At 37.6% G+C, this 21,182-nt stretch overlaps 1 protein-coding gene across 23 annotated transcripts in view; it reads right to left on the bottom strand.

Moving 5' to 3' along the window:
• The window catches only part of VPS13B (vacuolar protein sorting 13 homolog B), a 438,137-nt gene that overhangs the window by 402,362 nt on the left and 14,593 nt on the right, over positions 1-21,182 (bottom strand). For 22 of the 23 annotated variants that reach the window (XR_003256169.1, XM_026082771.1, XM_026082768.1 and 19 more), the window contains exons 6-9: positions 11,019-11,290; positions 8,143-8,238; positions 7,669-7,791; positions 1,295-1,432 (exon numbers count right to left, since the gene is read on the bottom strand). Coding sequence is in view for 22 of the 23 variants with exons in the window: in XM_026082771.1 (XP_025938556.1) it covers positions 1,295-1,432; positions 7,669-7,791; positions 8,143-8,238; positions 11,019-11,290 (629 nt within the window). In the remaining variant the exon portion in view is untranslated. Of the gene's footprint in view, positions 1-1,294; positions 1,433-4,207; positions 5,988-7,668; positions 7,792-8,142; positions 8,239-11,018; positions 11,291-21,182 lie in introns of those variants that run through there. The other variant, XM_026082773.1, reaches the window with a different exon arrangement.

Below are 21,182 nucleotides of genomic sequence, written 5' to 3'. Positions count from 1 at the left end.
GCATCAACACATGGAAAGGCTTATCAAAACAAAGGACAGAGGTTATCCCAAAGAATTCACCTTTGCGATAGGTAATGTAACTTCTACTTGAGGCCACACAAAGGCACATCCATAATTCTGCTGGACACTCTGACCAATTCATCAATAACATCTAGTTAATTAGTACCTTTAATGGAGTAAATATTCTTCACTTGACCTCTTGCATCCAACAGAACTGCCTAATTAAATACACTCAAAACTGAAGCTCACTCTTTTTTTTTTTTTTTAGAAAATTGTGTTTTTATCTTTGAACAGTAGGAAACTTAACACAACTTTATGCCATCAACCAATATACTCCATTATTTCCATTATTACACAGCAAGTTTGCTTCCCCTCACCCCAAAAAATAGCCAAGTCATAAAATCATAGAAGACAAGTAAAGGAAAGAGTAAAATTTAACTAAAACATAAAATTGGAAATGTCTGAATATGTATAAATGTTTGTGATTTCACTAACTAATTTCACTTTATTATGGAATCTTCAAGTTTATACCTCTCCATCAGTATTACTAAAAATGTGAAAACAGTGAAGTTTAAATTTGAAAGAAATTAGATTTATTCAAAACTGCACATGACTTACAAGCACAATAACACAGACCACAGAACAGTACCTATGAATACACCTGCAAGGGACCATCTTGCTCATCACACCCAGTCTTCAATAATTGCAGGCAATCAGGCAATAAAGTTTTGCTCCAGAATTGCCAACAAGATAGAATACTGGTGACTGAAAATGTGTTTATTATTCTAGATAGTCAGCCTCAGCAAAGGCAGAATTAGCAAGACTTCCCCTAAGTAGACAAATATAGTGTACAAAGACAATAAAACTTACATTTCCCCAGATCCAGTTTCCAAGAGAGCACTTCTCAGTTTGAAGTCTACTTACTAGCTGGGTTTAAAGAAGTATGTGCTCATAAGCTTGACCTTTGCTAGCATTCTGTTACAACTCTGTTTCTATTTGAAGGTGTTTTGTAGGTAGGGATTTTGGAAATCAAAGCATTAATTTAGTTTTCAAGGAAAGGAGGGTGGTTGTTTCATTGTCTTTTTCTGAGGTTTCTCTGGGGCTCATTTTTGTTTTGTTTTAAACGCAAACAGGTTTACCATCTTTTTAGCCAGCTACAAAGCAACATTTGGTTTAGCATCGCAAAGCAAGGAAAATCAGCCCTTTAATGAGCCAGCAGATCTAAAAAAAAAACTATAACAAAGCCATTAGAATCCATTAGAATCTTTTTGTAAGAAAAATTTAATTCTCTGACCTTATGATGAGCTGCATCCAATATAAATTCTGCACGAATACTATTATTTTCTGGACTTCTGTAGTCAAATAGTGAATTGGTAAGGTAAGTCATCCCTTTTGCACTCAAATTTTCTCCACAATTAAAGAAGTAGGCCTCCTTCATAAGGCAGAAAAAATTAAACAAAATARTAATTATAACAAGGTAAGGAAAAAGAAAGTCACATTAACAGAGCAGTTTCAGTTCTATCATAACACACTAATGACATAGTAGCTTCCCTCCAGAGAATATGAAAAAGGGCACCTCAACCCCAATCACAAGTTTCATCATAAATGTGGATAAAAGATCAAGATAAGACAATTAAAATCATTTTATTTAAATAAAGCTGAAGTTCCTCTTCACTCCCTCCCCATTTTCAAGTTAATAAAACCAGCCTCGGCTAACAAATTTTATTGTACAGCTCATGATACAGAACACCACTAGTTTTAAGTTAACAGGAAATAGCTTCCAATCATTGTTATTGTGAAATTTGCTTCATCCTTTTACCCACGCACTATCTTGTCACTACATACTTCTTTTCTCTGACTGACCAATGGCTTCCAAGTGCTTTATCTATCCTAGTCGTAACAAATAGTTATTTCAACGTATGACTTGTTTGCTGCCTTGTCACTCTTCCTTCTAGATCTACAGTTTTCATGCTTTTTTCCTCCATATTCCTAATTTTCCCCACTTTCTGAAATGAGCAAAAGTTTTCTACCAAGAGTTATTTCTTCAGAAAGGTAATTTATATCAAGATCAACTTTTCTCAGCCATCTATTCTCAACCACTAACAAAGCTGGAACCTGTATGAAAGGCCAGGAGCCACAACTGTAACAGTACAGAAGGAGAACAAGTGGGGCCGTGTCAACAACACTCATGTTCCTACCAAAGCAGATTTTCTTAAATTCACATCCTGGAGGATAGCAGAAAAACAAAAACAAACAAACAATGTTCCTGACCGATGGACCTACAGGAAGATTGTTCACCTACCCACCCCAATCCAAAAATCAAGCAGTTAACCTCAAGCAAGATACTCTGACCAGGCACCCAGTGGTTTGGCTACTTGTCAACATGGCTTTACGATGATGTGTCTTCTGCCCTCCTTGTCCTGCTTCCTTAATTACACCGCACAACAGGCTGAAGAGTAACAGGGGCCAGGGGTTGACTGACAGGGCCACGAGATTTGGAATGAATAGCAAGTGGAGGCAGAGAGAGAGAGAGAGGGAGGGAGACAGAAAGAGAGAGAAAGGGAGGGAGACAGAAAGAGAGAGAGAGGGAGGGAGAGAGAAAGAGAGAGAGGGAGGGAGAGAGAAAGAGAGAGAGAGAAAGAGAGAGGGAGGGAGGGAGGGAAACAGAAAGAGAGAGAGGGAGGGAGAGAGAGAGAGGGAGGGAGAGAGAAAGAGAGAGAGAGAGGGAGAGAGAAAGAGAGAGGGAGAGAGAACGAGAGAGAGAGAGGGAGGGAGGGAGGCAGAGAGGGAGGGAGGCAGAGGACCCCTTGATCTGGCACTGCCAATAAAGCAGGGGGGAGCTGTAAAAACATGCCTGAGGGAATTTAGTTCCACTACAACCACCAGCACACTTAAGTTACATCCCTCCAACATGGCCAATTTCCAAAGCTTCCCAGAGAAACAGAGGGGGAAAATGCCTCCCAAAAGCCAGGATATACATTGTAGCAAATCGTGAAAGAAAAGAAGGGTAATAATTCCTTCTTGATCACCACCAAAAGTCTGAAGCACAGTAACAGCACAATACAAATCTGGAAAAGCAGCTCAAGGCTCCTTTCAGAATCTTGTACATATATGCACACATCTATAGAAACATAGCACAATTTTGGAAGTTGCTCAGGGCTTTGCCCAGTGAGGTTCTCAGTATCTCCAACAACAGGAATTCCACAGACTCTAAGGGCAGTTTTTCTGTTCCTAGTGTTCCACCACCCTGGGTGTGAAAAATGTTTTCCTGATTTCTAATCAGAATTTCCCTTGCTGCAACCACACCATATATAACACAGACGATATCAAACCTAAGCATTTCCTAGCTCATTTCCTCAGCTGACTTCACCTCCAACAAGCTTACCAAGCTCCATCTTAAAGGAGTTGAGATTTGAAGCCCATTTGGAAGACTTCATTCCTCACATGATTTGAAACATTTTTATAACTTACGCATATAACTCAAAGCATATTCAACAAATAACCATTTAATCTTGCACGACTATTATCTTTAATAATGCGTAAATAGCCCTTCTTTCTTGGCAAATATCTCAATGTATTTTTAATGAATCATAACATCCTTAATCACTGTGGAAGCTCGAAGGTATCCTTCAGGCAAAATTCAAAGGATTCTTATTTAATCCTTATTCTTGCTCTTTAAATGCATGATTTTGCACTTGTATTATTAAATTTCACCCAATTACCATCTTGCCCTTCTTGCATCAAATAATCCAGTCCTCCTTGGTATTTCAAGTACCTCCTGCTCTCCAATTTCTTAACTATAAACTTCCTCTAACACCTATAATGAGCAAAGAGGATCATTCAAAAGACTTATCCCTGCAAAAACTGTTAATATAATTTCTCTATCCCATAAACATCCTCTTTTTAAAATACCTATAATACTTTTCCCATCAGCCAACTCCCTACCTTCCTTAAAATTACACTATTGATACCTGTTGTATATATAATCATAGAATAATTTGGGTTGGAAGGGATCTCCGGAGAACATCTAGTCCAACTCCTGCTCAAAGCGAGCCCAGTTCAAGCAGGTTGCTCAGGACAGCGTCCAGTCAAGTACTGAGCATCTCCAAGGATGCAGATTCCACAGCCGCTCACTCTGGGCAGCCTCGCCCAATACTTGATCACCCCTCAGGGTGAAAAGGCTTCCCGTACATCTACTAGAAATCACCTGCATTTCAGTTGGTGTCCGTTGCCTCTCGTCCTCTCCCTGTGCACCTTTGAGTAGTGCCTGGCGCCATCTTCTCCATACCCTCCCAGGAGGCAGTGGTAGGCAGCAGGAAGATCTCCCCTTGGCCTTCTCTTCTCCAGGCTGAACAACCCCCATGGCTTCAGCCTCTCCTGTGGGAGCAATTGGGTGCTCTCGCCCCCTAACTACCTTGGTGGTCTTCCACCAGACTCGCTCCGGTATGTCCGTGTGTCTTGTGCTGGGGAGTAGCAGGCTGGACACAATACTCCACGCAAGGTCTCCCAAGGGCCAAGGAGAGGGGAAGCATCATGTCCCTCGACCTGCTGGCCTCCCCCTTGCTAATACAGCCCAGCACACAGGCGGCCTTCTTTGCTGCAAGGGCACCCTGCTAGCTTGCGTTCAACTTGCTGTCCATGGGGAGCCTTGGATCCTTTTTGCAGAGCTGCTTTCTGGCCGTGTGGCCCCCAGCCTGTCCTGTTGCATGGGGTAGCTCCATCTTGGGTGCAGGACTTGGCATTTGCTTTTGCTGGACTTCATGGAGTTCCTGTGAGCCCCGTGCTCCAGCCTGTCAAGGTCTCTGGCAACAGCAGCCCTGTCCTCTAGTGTATTGCCTGCTCTCCCCAGGCTGGCATCACCATAAACTTGTTCAATGTGCACTCTGTCATCCAGCTCTTTAATATGTATGTTAAACACCACTGGTCCTAAACATTTACTGAGCCCTGAAAGATGCCACTAGTAACCAGCCACAGGTTGGACTTTGTACCTCTGATCACAACCTTTTGAGGCTGCTGTGCAGCCACTTTCCCACCCACATTATCACACACCATCCAGTCTGTATCTTGCCAATTTAGGTGTAAGGTCTGTGTGATAGACGATATCAAAGGCCTTGCTATAAAGTCAAGGTACTATGAATATCAGGTTTAGTCTTGCCATAGGCAGCTAAGTGCCTGGCCAACTTCACGAGGTTCCCTTCAACCCATTTCTTTGGGGTGCAGTCCTGCTCTCCAGTGTATCAAACACTCTCCACAGCTTGTTATCATCCACAAACTTGCTGGGAGTGCACTCTGTCCCATCATTCAGGCTGTTAAATAAGTGGTATCAGTCCCAGTATTGCTCTCTTGAGGAACAACACTAGATATCAGCCACCAGTTGGACCTTGTACCACTGATCACAACCTTTTGAACGCAGCAGTCCAGCCGTTTTTCCACCCACCTTATTCAGTCTCACCAATTTGGCTGTAAGAATGCTGTGAGCAACCACATCAAAAGACCTTGTTAAAGTCAATGTATACAACATCATCTGTTCTCCCTTTGTCTAGACAGCCAYTCATCTTGTTTCAGAAGGTGATCAGGTTAGCCAGGTCCACTTTGCCTTCGACATATCCGTGCTGGCAGTTCCCAGCCTTCTTGTCCTCCATGGGCTTGGAAATGTCCTCCAGGAACATTTATTCCATAACTCTCCCAGGGACTGAGATGAGTCTGGCCAACCTTTAGCTGCCTAAATCCTTCTTCTTGAAAACAGGCACAACATTTGCCTCTTTCCAGTCATCAGGAACTTCTCCCGCTTGCCATGACCTCTCACAGATGATGGACCGTAGCCTTGCAATGACTTTTTCAACCAGCTTCCTCAGCACACTTAACTCCATCCCATCTGATTCTATGGACTTGTGTATGTGTAACTGGCTTGAGTGGTCCCTAACTTGATCTTTCCACTTCCACAGACACTGTCATTAGACTCAGGGACCTGGGAGGCATGAGGGCAGACATTACTAGAGAAAACAAAGATAAAAGAAGGCGCTGAGTATCTCAGGTACTCAGTTTTTACCATATCCTTGGTCACTAGGTACCATGCCTCACTAAGCAGTGGACCCCTATTTTCCTTAGACTTCCTTCTACTGTATACTTATCAAAACCCTTATTGCTGCCCTTTGCATCCCTCCTTAGTATCAGCTGAGCTTTGCTTTCCCTAACTGCATCCATGCACACTCAGGTCAAATTTCTACATTCCTCTCAAGTAGTCTGTCTCTACTGCCATCTTCTTTATGCTTCCTTTTTGTGCTCGAGTTCCCTGTTCATCCATGCTGATCTTCCGCCAGGCTTGCTTGTTTTCCRCACACCAGAATGAACCACTTGTGCTTTGAGGAGGCTGTCCTTGAAGTCCAACCAGCTCTCCCAAGTTCATTTGCCCTTTAGAGCAGTCTTCCACTGGATCCTGCCAAAATCTGCTGCCACAGTTGTGATTCTCCTACTCACCTAGCTTACTTCTCTCAAGATTTAAATTTCATAATTTCATGGTTGCTGCATGCAAGGCTGCTATCCACCCTCACTTGCCCAACCAGGTCTTGCTTGTCTGTAACAAGTCCAGTAAAGCATCTCCTATAGCTGACTCATCCTTGTCTCCCCAGCCTGTCTTTCTGGAAAAGCCTACACCCATTCTTTGCAACACTCCAATCATATAAGGCATCCCCCCATGCCCTTGTAATCGCAATGTAGCCATAGCTCTACATTTCTGTAAAGAAGTCCGAATCCTCCTGTTTGCTTCCCATGCTTCATGCATTTGAGATGGATGCATAGCCATGTTTTCACAAGGGAGGTACAAAAGCTTTTCCCATCATATCTATCATAGTATAGTATAAGATTATTTTTCAGAAAAGGAGATACTTTAATTAATCTGCAGTCACTTTACATATTCTTCTATGTTCTTAATTTTTCCCCTTAAAATACTTCACAGAGCACTAATATCAAGTTAACAGGTCTGCAGTTGTCTGCATTATTAGTTTTTAATTTAAACACACGTAATAACTGCTATTCTCCAATACTAAAGGGCACTATTCTATCAATATATTGCGATTTAAAATCCTTGCTATTGCATTTAGGATTTCATGAATCAATTCTTTAAGTATTTTAAGGATAGTTCATATGGACAATTGATTTTGTCTTACTAAGTAATTTAAGTTTTGTTTCTATTTAAAATATAGAAATTAATGTTGTCTTATTGCATTTCACTTCATACTGTTCTCATTGACCTTACTGAAAAAATGAGGCAAAAAAGCCATTCAATATTTGAGTTACACCTATATTACTCTTAGTGTATGGTGTCCCCACTTTTTTCCTTCTGGTCTTCTGTTGATTTAAATAGTTTATAAAGTTTTTAAACTGTGTTTTAATTTTCTATACAAGATCAGTGTATACAAATAGACATTACAATGGCAGGGAGTGTCAAAGAAAAAAATGCCTTATGCTTCGTACCCTTTCACTCCTAGATATTTATCTTCTTTCCAACTGTAAGTAAAAGACATTGAGTCTTTTAATAATAATAGTGACATATCCAAAAAAATCACAATTGGTAACAGCAGCTTTTCCAATTCTTGTAAATAAACATTTTAATAAAGCATATAAGTATTGCTGTATTCAACAATTCAACTGCTATTTCAGTATACTCACTTCATCACTCCTATTCATGTTCTCTTCAAAGTCCTTAATTCCCATAATTCCTTTAAGGCACATAGCTTGACAACCAACAAAACCTATTTGGCAATCAAAGAAAAGTTCACCTTTCATAAGGACCTAATGGGGAAGAAAAGTGATAGGTTGAAGAATTCTATTCCAGTAGAAATAGAAAAGATGAAAAAAGTAAACTGTTACATGTTTACTTTTATATATTTAGTACTTTAATAACAGATTAATCAAATAGGATATTTAGCAATAGTTTTTAGTGGTACAATGTTCTTTCACTGAAGTAATCTCTGTCTCCTATCTATGTGATTACTACACTAAACACATCAAATATAGCAACAATGAAATCATTTCAAAATATTTTATGGTTTAGTAACTATTTGTTTAACTATTTACTACAGTATTTACAATGAATTAAAGAAATATAGATAGATAGATAGATCCTTCTTAATGAATAATTACCTCAACAGTGGTTCCTTCTTGTTCCCAGCACATAACTTCTTTGGATTTTACTTTCTGAGGGCTATAATAACTACTTTCAGCTTGCATTTCAGTGAGCTATGAAACAATATGATAAATACCTTATATAAGTCAATATTAGTATTAAACAGCTGTAATGTCATTAATATACAGAACTGATGAAGACATTAAACTATGGGCCAAAATTTATTAACAAGAAACAGGTGCAGTAAAACAGCTGTAAACAGCATTATCCATATTAGAACTTTACATATTCAGCTTCTAGATGAATATGTCTATTTAATCTCAAGCATGCCATAACAAAGTTTTAAATCCACTACAGTATTTTTAGTTTATCTAAAGAGAAGCTATGTGAAAAGATGCAACAGATATGCAGCTGCATTATTAACAGAGTATCAAATGAGCTTATAAATTGCTGTAAAAATCTATAAAAGTATTATTTATCCTGCCCAGCAAATATTTAAACACCAAAACAATATTAAGGATACATTATAAATTGCAATCACACTTATCTTTGTTTTCTTTTTTATCATGGCAATTGAGAGAAACATGCATTCATATTTCTTGTATGATTCTGATATAAAAATTTAAAGTGGTAAAACACATACACTGTGGCTAAAAAGCATATAACAGACTTAAAAAAAGAAGAACGAGGTACAAAATACTGAAATGTTCATGTTTTGAATTAAAGATGACTTAATTTTGTTTATGCTGAGTAGCTTAAATAATACAAATTCTAATTTTTATATAAAAAAATCCACAAGCTGTCATTATTATTTCCACGAATGGATACACATGGTGGTTGTTTCAAAGTAAAATTTTGTAATCCAAACATCCAAGAAAATTGGATTAAAAAAAAGAAAAAAAAGACACCGATCACCCTACAGCTGTGTGCAATTATTGTAGAGGAAAAGCAATTAATTGATTAAAAGAACTCAGACATTACAAGAATTATTTTCAGCATTATTAGAAAATGCTACATTTAATTTGGCATGATTTTTAAGCTGGAATGATATCAACTGTTCAGAATGCTAATGCAGAAACTTGACCTTATTTTTTAACCAAAATACGAACCACAAATTAATTCCATACATTCTTTGCATGCAAGCAGAACAATGAATTCTGTTTTTCTCAACTGTCACCATACTAGTCTCATACATCACTTCACATTCTAAATTTATTAAATGTAAGATGCTATGTTTTAAGTAGTTTTTATCACTGCCTAATATGAAAAGCACCAGCTTGCCAATGAAATATTAGGAAGGTCCAATAGAGCAAATTCCTTTCAAAAAAGTAGTTCTTATTATCTTAATAAGATTTTTCACATGAAGAAACAATGTAGAAAACTAATATTGTACAATGAAGCACAAAATAAAGAAGATGTTGAACCATAATAAATGACAATTTTGAGATGGTTGCATTTTTTAAATGAAGTGACATCCCAGAGACATAATTAAAGAACCTGAAGTATGCTAAAATTACATAAAATATTTATCATGTTTAATTGTCCAAGAATTAACACAGCTAAAATCATAGAAATACTAGCTTTTTTGTTAATCAAGTAGGGGAGGGTTTTTTGCATCACTTCTTTTTAGCCTGTTTTTTTTTAAACGAAGGCTGAAGCAGCCCAGCACACAAGAATGTGCCTGAACATTTGTTTACCCTTACGTCTTCACATTTTGCCACCAGATTTGACAGCAAACTACCGTTCCAGGCTGTCCCTACAGATTCCCCAGTTCCCACAGAACGCCTGTGGCTCCCAAAGTCATTTGTGTTGGCCTTTCTGCCAGTTGCTGAGCGGCTAAATGCTCTGCTATGCTGCCACGGAAAAATAGCTCAGAGAAAGTAACTATCTAGCCACTCGAGACATCAGCTTTTACATAGGTGACAAGCCAAAGAGACAGAAAAGGCCCAGGGAGCAGCCGATGCTACTCTGTGTGCAATCAGGCTCATGTGCATTATAAGAGGGCAATGAAGGTATTACAGGTCATACACAAGACTCAAAGCCACAACAACAACAACAAAAGAAAAAAAGAGAGAGAGAGAGAGAAAAAAAAACCTCAATTATTTCATTTAATATATTTTTAATTGTAAAACTCAGAGCAGCTTTCTATTATAGTAATGTACATAAAATTGCCTGCATAACGTATGGCGTGTGTTTAAAAGTACTTTGCCAAATCAGAACCTTAATTTTTATTAATTTGTCAGTACAACTCAATGTCTTATCCAAGTTCCTGTATTCTCTTCTGCAAACTCACAAAAGGAATAAGAAAAACCCAGCAACTGTTTTGAGATTTGATTAGAGAAAAATATTCAAATCTCTCGAGACATACATAGTTTACAGCTCAATATATATGTGGAATCTATTTTCTTTAACACAATTCTAAGCCATCAAATATAATTTCAACGTGATCAAGTTAAATTCACATTGCCCATATTGAGGTAAATAAATAGATTCCTCCAACATTCATCTACCAGCTGTACCAAGCTAAAGCACTTTTACAGAGAAATACATTTATATGAACATTAGATGGATAGAATATTGCAATAAATATTCACAGAAAGCCTTATTTTTTAAGTTTCTTTCCCCTCAAAATATATTCTTATTTAAGTAAACTAAGTGGTTTCCATTTAAGGTTAAAATGTTTGCACTCAATAAATTCTGCCTCAAATAGCAAAACAACTTCACATTATAATTAACAGTACTTTATGACGTGAAATGAACTTTCAACATTCACATTTTTTATTATTCATCAGCATAATACTCCCTGTCTGGAATCAATCACTAGACAAGCATTCATATAATCTTTACAGTCAACAAACCAATTAAATCCTATACAATGCACAGAAGTATTTACCTTAAAAGTCACAGTTGCCTTCATACAATAAAACCCAATGGAAATAATAGGATCCTTAAGGGACTGAGATTTCTGCTGATGTAATGCTGTTCCATCATCATCGATTCCACTGGAATCATTCTCTTCATCATCATAACTCACAATAGCAGGAACAAAAGACCAGGCCCAAGAAACCCATCCTTGTTGCTGGTCATCATCTTGATGCAGATAAGGTTCTTGATTAATATACTGTGTAGGACATTGTATTACTGAGCTTGTTTCATCTTCTGCACCTTTTGAAACAAAAACCAAGTAAAATTTCAAATCAGCTACACTGGAAGATTCATTTATTATGGAATGAGAAGCTTACCTAGGACAAATGTTCACACATCATTCACTGATACTTATCTTACTAGTGATACAAGATATATTCAGAAACTTAACATTTCTACTTAAGCCACAAATATTTTTGTTTGCTTCTTTTACATTTTCCTCCAAAAAAAATAAGGACCTTTATAATAATTTTAAGATGGTACATTTGCAGTGACACCAGAATTTGTCATCTATGCCTCATGCTTTCAGTCAGACTTAGCCTTCTTTCACTAAGGCCTTCTGAAGTTTCAAATGAAATCCTATTAAATGAGGATATATTACAACCTTGTAGTTTTCAATTTTAAAATGAAATAGAAAAAAATGCTTTGTTTTCAAAAGCCATAACAAGTAAATTGTAGACACAGCACAACTCCAAAACAATGAAGGTTGAAAACCTCCATTATTTAAAAGGCAGTTTTTCCAGCAGTTGAAGATACAGGTTTATCTACATTCTGCAGAAATCTGGTATGCCTCCTGTGAGTCAGTAAGCCAAATGTAGGTTTTCTGCCCTCCCCCCCAGATTAAAGATAACATACAGAACAGTACAGGGATTCCTCCACAGATGCAAGACTCAGGATCCAAATGGGTAATACTGTGCATGTACAAACAGCACTACAATACTTTAGCCTATYTGGCTTCATCACCATTCATATGGGACTCCAAACGGGTAGCAGCTACTTCAGAGTGAGCCTATGACACAGTATTGCGCCTTTAGGGGAACAATACTGAACACAGTATTAAACAGAGAACAGAAATAAGTAAATAGAAATGAAATATGCCTATTTTTAACTTGGAGGACCCACCCTTTACAATTTTTTGAGTTTGTAGTCTTCACAGGAGAATGAGGATCAACAAGTACCCTATTTAGACTGTTGTCAGATGGGAGAAAGCAGAAGAAAAAAATGCTCATGCGAATTCTCTGCATGTGCTTGGGGGCCAGGACACCTCTTTTCACAAGGGCAGTGCAAGCTCCCTTCCTGCTCCCCTTTACAAGATGCTGTCAGAGAACAGATTTTAATCCAAATGTAAATCTCTGAAACATAGGAAATACAAAAGAAATGCACACAAAGCCTTGGAAATGGCCAGAAGGCAGAACTGTCTGATATAGAAGGAAAAAGAACTGATTAGCACAAGATTGCAGCTGGCAGCAAAGAAGTAGTGGTGGAAGGTCTGCCACTCTGGAAGTGCAGAACCTGGGTCATGCGTAACATTTGGTCTACATAATCATGAAACTGAGCCATCATTTAGTGTGCTGTTTGCTGAACTATGTGTACACACACGCACACCAGTAAAAGATACCAAATTATACTTTGTTTTATAATATTTATTAATATTTTAGAAGTTATTAAAATAAGACAGAAAAGCAGACAGACTAGAAATGATGATATCTATATACTGTGAAACAGAAGATGGAAAAAGAGAAAGAAGCACCTGTCTTCTACTGCTAACCTAAAATTATTGCAACCACTACACAATCAACAGTCAGACTCTGAAACAAAATGCAGATCAGCCTAGTAAGCAATGTGCAACATTCTCTAAACATGTCAAAGTATAAATATAATCTATATTCCTTTGTAACAAATAATGCAGGGCAAATAACGAAGGGGAATATGCATTTTGGAATCACCACGCCTCTTTGGTTTTAATCAACAACTGTATCAACTGCAATTATATATGATAACAACACTTAAACCAGTTGTAGTTAAGTCCTCAAAATAATAATTCCTTAAACAGAAAGAGCTTTGAAATACAATGATAAAAAACCCTTTGTTAACACACAGTGATGGCTGCGTAGTGGTAGCTTCCTCCTATCCCAAAATAAGAATTCAGTAAAACCAAAGTGTCAGGGAACTGAACTGAAGAGTTAAGGGCACACACCCCTACAACCTCAATTCTGCTTTTCTCAAGCAGGCCTTGAACACATGCACTCTCAGGCTGCCTCACGTTGTGATGCTGCATCACCATGTACCTATCTAGGAGGGCCTACAGAAAAGAGCACCAAAGTGAGAAAGTCCAGGRTAAACCGAGAGGAAGGAGGAATAAACCAAACCAAACCAGGAAGAAACACAAGTATAAAATGAAGAATAAGAAGAAAACAGAAAATAAGGTCAAGGCTTGGAGCAGGGAGAGGCAATATAACAAAATGAGTACTATACTCAGATAATTTGAGCTTTTCTACGTTCCATCAGCCCTGCATAACTTTTTTATAAATATGTAAGTAAAGATGTAAACTCTTACACCAAGAGGAGAATATAAATCAATACAATCCTGTCCTTGAAATATCTACACTGATCTCACAACTCCAGTTACCTTACTGCATGAGCAGAATGAAATGTTTTACCCACTTTTTTTAATCCTTCTCAAAGCCAGCACTGAAATTCATAGGCCAATGATTCTTTCTTAGTTTTTCCCACGTTGTGCAAATTGTTTGAGCCAAACACCTCAAGTATGATTTGAATACCTGTAGTACTAAGGAAGGGAAAGCTCTCCAAATTCAAAACAAAAAAACAAACAAAAAATCCCACCCTCTCCTAATCTCCTAATGACTACCCTGCAGGAAAAAAAAAACCTGTGCTGAAAACCAGGAAAACTTGGGTTACAAATTTGTTTTTACTCATTGGTGCTCATATTTCTACATACTATGAGTCATATCAAAGGCTGATGCTTCATATTCTGATATTACGCAATAGTAAAATCTCAGCCTTGTGCTCTCTCCTTTAACCTTTTCTTCCCAGTAGTTCATACATTCATTAAGAAACTACACTAATCATGGCAAACAATCTATTAATGACCTAGCATATTCATATGTTACAATATTCTTTACAGTAGGACCAGGTAGAGGAACGTTTGATACTTATGCAAGGTATAGAAAGGAAGTAAAAGAAGCTTCCTACATTGTATCCGTTATATTTAAGCCCTACTTTCAAGAAAGTTTAAAGCTAGCACAAAAAAGCCAATTTTTACAGCAAATTTTACACTTTGCTAGAATGTGCTGCAAGTAAACCAAACTACATGAACCAGGGATCCTCTATTTATCTAAAAGGTAAGTAAAACCTTTTAGGGAGCAAGTATTTTTTGGCTAGTGCGACACTATCAGTTTTTGTCCCATTCCCAGTTAGCAGTAATATCCAATAATGTCAACTTGATGGGGCTATTCCAGGAAAGCAGACTCCGACAACTCACCTTAAGCAAACCAGCACAGCTAGTGCTGACACTGACCTGAGCTAGCCAGAAACAAGAGATGGTTGTGATACACATTACCAAACTGAGAAACAACAGAAGGAGCAGGAAACAGCTCAATTGAAAGGGTTGATGTTTGTGTATCTTAAGATATATTCCAGGCACAGAAATTCTACTGAACTACTGAAATGGAGTTTTGGACGACTGCTCTGCATTTGCTGTAAGGGATGGCCATACTCTGCAAGTCTTTTTCTGTCTTCATCTTGCAAAAAACAAAATTTGTCTTTTTTGCTTTTTTTGTTAATAAGGCTCTTAAGATATTATTTGTGATCTAAATTTTGACTATCTATTTACTTCTGCACTAAGAAATTACTATGTCCTATTATATATTGCACAGGAGTAATTTTTTTTTTTTTAACAAAAGATACTGAATTACCAAGAACAAAAATAAACTATAGGAAATCTTCCCCTCAATAAGAGATGTTTCAGGCATTGTCCCTTACATACGCACATCTGTTAAAGGAGGAAATTTTTAACACCACCTTTGCTAGCTGCCCATAGCCGAGATCACACTGGAACAACCTAGCTAGGTAGTCTAAGACAGTGATTTCGCTTAAGTAATAATTTTTATATGAATTACATAACTGTGTTATATGACTGAACCTCACTGTTTCCATGTCCAAAGGTAGTTTAATCCTAAGAAATTATATATATATATATATATATATATATATATATATTTTTTAAGGGTTTGAGATACTTAAAGTATCTGACCAAGAGTGTGGAAACTGGTATCTCTAATCATAAGTCTGGAAGTAATCCAGTATCTTTTGTATTTATTTTTTTTCTGCTTGTGTTAATTTTCAGCTAGGTAAGGTCCCTGATCCAGCTCAGCCTGTGGCTACATAAGAACTAGTGCTGGCACCAGGGGAAGAGGGAGAGAACGCATCATCATCCCTTCTGGCAACAGCATGATGCTTCATCTGCTTGAATCAACCATGAAACTACATGAATGAAACTCAGTAAGCACTTCAAAAATAAAGCTGTAAGTGTTTATTCCTGTATTGTTAAATAATGTAGATATTAGAACTCATTTCCTCATCCACATTTTACCTGCTTTAAGCTAAGGAAGCCACCAGAAATGCACAGCTAAAAAACGACATTATTATTTATTATGAATATGAAAACTATAGAAATTAATCACATAGCAAACGAAAAAATTGCAAGGAACAACAGTCATCTGGCGGGTAACCACAATGTGGTGCTGACCTTGGGAATGCAATAGTCCTTAAATTTGTCCTTGCAAGAATGAACTGTCCTTGGGGAATCTCAAATGCAATAAAATTAAACACATACCCTTTCAGTGTAACACAACTGTTTTCTGTATGATTTTCCTTTGCATATATTTATTACGTAAGGAATGTATGGAAAATACCAATGTAAGGAAAAGACCAAGCTCAATGTTCATGGGAGTTTTCCCCTCAACATGTTTATAACAGCTGTTCAGTGGCTGTGTGGCCAAACTGAATTTTATTCAAAAGTAGATGTGGATTTTGGAGCTATACCACAGAAAGACAACAAATTGAGTGTCACAAAATAACTTATAATGTTTACTATGTCAGTAGCTCTAATTTTTGATGTTTAAATAGTTTTATCTCAAGAGCAAGTATTTAAAAAAAAAAAAGTGGCTCTTGATCTATTGCATGTGCCTTCATATATTAGCACAGCAATACTGATGCTGGAGCTTCATGCAGCTGGAAGTGATATCAGTGCCAGCAGAAACTAAAACCCTTTTGACCAAATTCCAGTCTGAAAGGTACTCCTCATCTACTTTTAAAAGCAAAGAACCAACCCTCCTTCCTCCCCAAAAACACTTTCTGACTGAAAACCTGATGCCATGATAATTGCAACATAAATACAATTTTATGACAGTCACACTCATTGGAAAGTACATTTATATATTTAAGGGATAACATTTTTACTTTGTACAAGACAACCCACTGCACTGATTCAGGTAGCTAGAAATCAGGACTGTAAAATAGTAAGATTTAAAGACTTATTATTATTCCTGAAACCAGAACATCATCTTCCTTAAACACAATCTCTGGATCCTACTAGACCAAAATAAGCCCTCTCACCTTTTAGACAAACATAAATCATGGGAAGAAATCAGAATTCCCTTTCAGTGCTGGGTTATACAGTCAGCTGAATATGCAATGTTACTACAGCACAGGAAAGCCTCAGGTTCGGTGCTACACAGAGCCCGCTCTTTCAAGGTACACACCTCCATCTATCGGACAGACTTCCCCAAGCACCTATGCCTAGTCTACCTGTCTTGTCTTACTGTAAACTGAAACTAGCTTGGGTGAGAACTAATGGACAAGGGAAGGTAACAGGCGGGAGAGAAAGAACCACCTTCCAAACTTACCAGAGAAATTCTGATTAAAGAATGCTGCCACAAATTATTGAAGTGCTGAAATAACACCAATAATTATTCTAAAGTGACCCCCACAATATTACTTGGGGGTGCCAAACAATTATTGAAAAATTCCAATTATTTAAGCAATATCACAAACTCAAAATCATAAGCAGATGCATAAGCATTAGTTAAGAGAGATACAAAGCAAGTGGTAATTATTTTAAAACACCTAAACCAGGGCAAGACGTAGAAAACAGTTCTGCTTTTAACGGCAAAGGAGACTAAATATGAAATTTCATAACACAAGGGCAAGAGTGTGCTGGCTTTAGGTACAAATCACAGAACACCTAAACTCAGAGTGATACTGAAGTGCAGATATCCAATAGGGAGAGGAAGGTGCCAGTTGCCTGACAATGTCAACCTGAAAAGCATTAACATTTTGTCTCCTGTATATAAGTTCAAGTAGACCACTTGGAAATACACTTTATTCACTGGAAGCACTCAAAAAATTGCTTGCATTCTGTATCTACATTAAACCATTAAAACCAACAGTAGAAAAAGAAGTCTATTTAAGCATTTATGTAATAAATAAAAACAAAAGATCAACCTGTGACTCATACCAATGCCTTTCAAAGATTTCATCAGAAGACTGTTTGGGGTTTCTACTTAAGGAGATTTATGTTTTTCAAGGCAAAAGAAAATGACATGACAACATAACACAGATCTTTAAAATGCATTCACAAAAATCTAATTCTCCACAAAAAGGTTCCTCAAACAGTAAAAATATTTAATGTAAACATAAGTTTGATCTCTCCAACTTTGGCACTTTACTGCTTTGGAAAATATTATCTTTACTCATTTTTTTCTGTGCTGCTCATTTAACTGATGTTAACAGATGTATGCAATTTTAAGTGCCTAAACATGTATTCTAAATTAAAGAAATTTGGCCATCTCCAGACAACGAACTTGATACCCATCCTCAGCATATGGGGTCTCGGGAAGCGGTTACAATGCATCATTATGGATGCCTACAAGAAAGTTATTCACTATCACGCTAGCTGTTGGACAGCTGCAGCGTGCACGGCCCTCAGCCCTGGTCTGCAGGTGCCTGCCTATGTGGCACCTTTCCTGCCCACTGGAATATGACTTGCAAGCACACCTAGCGTTCCTCAGCTTTCCTGGAAGGATATCCAAGCGTACAGGCAAGGAAGAAGCCCCAGTAACAAAGCCAGATGACTGGGGGAATACGAACTGCGGGGTTTACTGCACAAAGCGTTTATCCCACAAAAAAGACGAGAGAATGAAGAGCTGAAACAGCATTTTATATCTCACTTTTACAGTGATCATATGTATACCTCCATCTCTTTAATCGTCAAGAGAAGACAGACAAAAAAGTGCAATGGCAAGAAAAATAAACAGGAAAGTATAATTTGGCACACACCATTTCAGTCAAATGGGGGGAAAAAATGGATGTATCTAAATATCCTTGCATGTTTGTTGGACATGCTTTACAAGGCAAAAAATCTATACAGGTAGTAGCAACTGCTTTCTCTACTATTTGAGAATCTCTCTCCTCTATGTGAATTCTTTAACTAACACAGTGCACAGCTGTTTTTCCTCAGTCAAGTGTGGACAGAWAAATCTATACCAGTTCTCCCGTTTTTATCCCACTACGATACTGCAGTGTCAACTCCTTCTCCAACAACTAATGCTCACGTAGAACTTCTTGCTATCACAAGTTATTTGCAGCTGGTTTTCTCAGTCAACTCAAAGCACATATTCAGCCCAAAGCTAGCAATATATTAAACCCATTTTCTCAATCTGCTTTTTTGTTCCCCAAAAATGTCCCCATGCTACTGTTCTTACTACTGAGTTTTCAATCAGGAGCAATTCAGCCCATTAAAATATTTGAGTTTTATAGGTTCTGTGCAATATTTTCTTCTGTTTAGCATTTTAAAAGTGTTAAGTACCCACATTCACAGACTACTTCTTTGTTTTGCATATAGCTTTTTGAGGGTAAAGATCACAACAGGGTCAGTGTGCTTTATGAATATTAATGAATTTCCTAATATTCCTATAGGATGGAAAGGTATCGCTATCATTGCCATTTTACACCTGGCAAACATGCTTCAGATGCTGCGGTCACATCTGCCACAGATTTCTTTTCATTAAAAAAGAAATTTCCATAACTCGGCACCTCAAGACAATCATTCAGAAGAGTCAGCATCAGGAACTGTTAAAGCCACTCTCAGAAACCCTCCCTATTTCACCAGCCCAGCTTCTCACATCTGTCCCAAGCTTCCTGCTCAGCAGTTCCTACCTAACATCTCTGTGCAGACTCCCATCCCAGCTATCTTTCCAACCACCCATCCTGCGCCCCTTCCTCAGCTATGTGTCTTCCCATTTCTACTTCACTCTTCATACTTCTTTGCCCAGCAAGYGCCGAAATCCTCTCCCCAGCAGTTTCTCCCAAGTTCAAGCTTTTTGTTGCTCAAACCTCTCACCTTTACTCTTTACTTTACCAGCTTTACTATTTCAGCCTTAGATCTTTAACCTCAGCAGTTCCACCCAGCTAAATTCCAGTTCTCCCCTGCATCCCACCTTCTTGCCCTCTTTCTTACCTAAATAGTTTTTATTTCTAGTTATATTGTTAGCCAATTATTTCCTCACAAACCAAAAGCCTAATCTGAAGTCCCAGCGCACAACAACTCTCACTTCTGGTCTCTGTCATACATTCTTGTCCAAATCTTTCTAGGTTTTGTATCTTTGTGCACTGAAATACATCAGTTTCCTTCTCCACCCTACCAGTACTGTCAGGTATCCAAGACCACAACGCAGACAGCCCTCAACTGCTCAGAAGCAGAAGGCCTGTTCAGCCTGGAGCATTGTCCAGGTTAAGTGAATATATTAAGTGAATTTACCTGCAAAACTAAAGCAAGTTTCTGCCTGCATTTCTGACCYGTGCTTTCAACTTATTTATCTGGAATGCTTTCAGCTTGACTGAATTTGGGGAAAATTTCCTCAGAGACAGCAAAAGATATGTTCAAGATACAGGCCATCCTTGCGGCCAGATTTCAAGGTCCTATTCTTACATTTGGATATATAAGAACTCTTTAAATAAACTGTTTTGGAATATTCTAAAATGTATTAAACTAGTCATAGCTGATTTTTAATTCTGCTTCAGACAGACAACTGACATGATAAAAATAGGTTACATCCAAAAGATTACAATTTAGTGATAACTGAACTAGATAAACTCTTAAAGCTGAAAGAGTTGAGACTGCTTACTAATAAATATTGGGTTAAATTATTTAATGGATCTTTATAATTCTTTTAGAGTTATAAAAATATCATCTGTAAAGTGGGTCTGTACATTACTAAGCTGTGAAGAATTCAGGTACATTTCCAGGGGAATTAGTCTTCGATTTCATAAAGCATTGCTCTTGGGGAAAAAAAAGTGGCTAATACAGCTCAGCAGATAATACATGTCATTTATAGCTGTACTCAATTAGATATTATTTTCTGAAAATAGTAGCACATGTGAAGTTTCCTCATAAAAGTTAAAATCTGTGGTTGGAGATTTGGATGACAAATGCGCTATGAGGTGCTAAGAAAGCGTTTTTTATTTCCCAGTTGCAGATACAATATGAAGTCAGAAGAAAAACAGTAAACACACACTGATGGTATGGCTAACCTGGATAATTTCTGTTTGGCACTCCTGCTTCACTGCATAAAATAAGTGGAAAAAATCATTAAGCACTGAAAAGTTATATTTATTTCTATGAATATGCATATAYATATATGTATACAAGTGTGCCTGTCTGTATGCTTACATATATAAAAAAACTCTATACAGAAAACCAACAGGTATAGAGGAAAACAGTTGCTAATAGTTTTGGCCTGTGTGGGGCAAAATATTTTGCAGTAAAGATAGAAATGGACTTCTAGAAATGTATATACAGCTCTGGCTGGGCCACACAATGATTGCCATCTGTTTTGTGCTCCGAGGGAGATAGTTCTGTCAAAAATACATGATCGAATAATTAAGTACAATCACAATGTTTGAGCACAGTGTAGCTGAATTAAGATTGCATAGGAAATTAGATTTTCTTATTGATAGTTCTTGTCATTGCAACTTTAGTTTAATTTCCAACCCTTTTGACAAATACTGTGTACATCAGTGTGAAATTACAAGATATCACTTCTTTAGATGG

Source organism: Apteryx rowi, unplaced genomic scaffold (genome assembly GCF_003343035.1).
Source record: "Apteryx rowi isolate R43461 unplaced genomic scaffold, aptRow1 scaffold_591, whole genome shotgun sequence".
NCBI classification, from domain to species: Eukaryota; Metazoa; Chordata; class Aves; order Apterygiformes; family Apterygidae; genus Apteryx; species Apteryx rowi.
The sequence above is the reverse complement of the archived record's forward strand: the minus strand, read 5'-3'. Positions and strand labels throughout refer to the sequence as shown.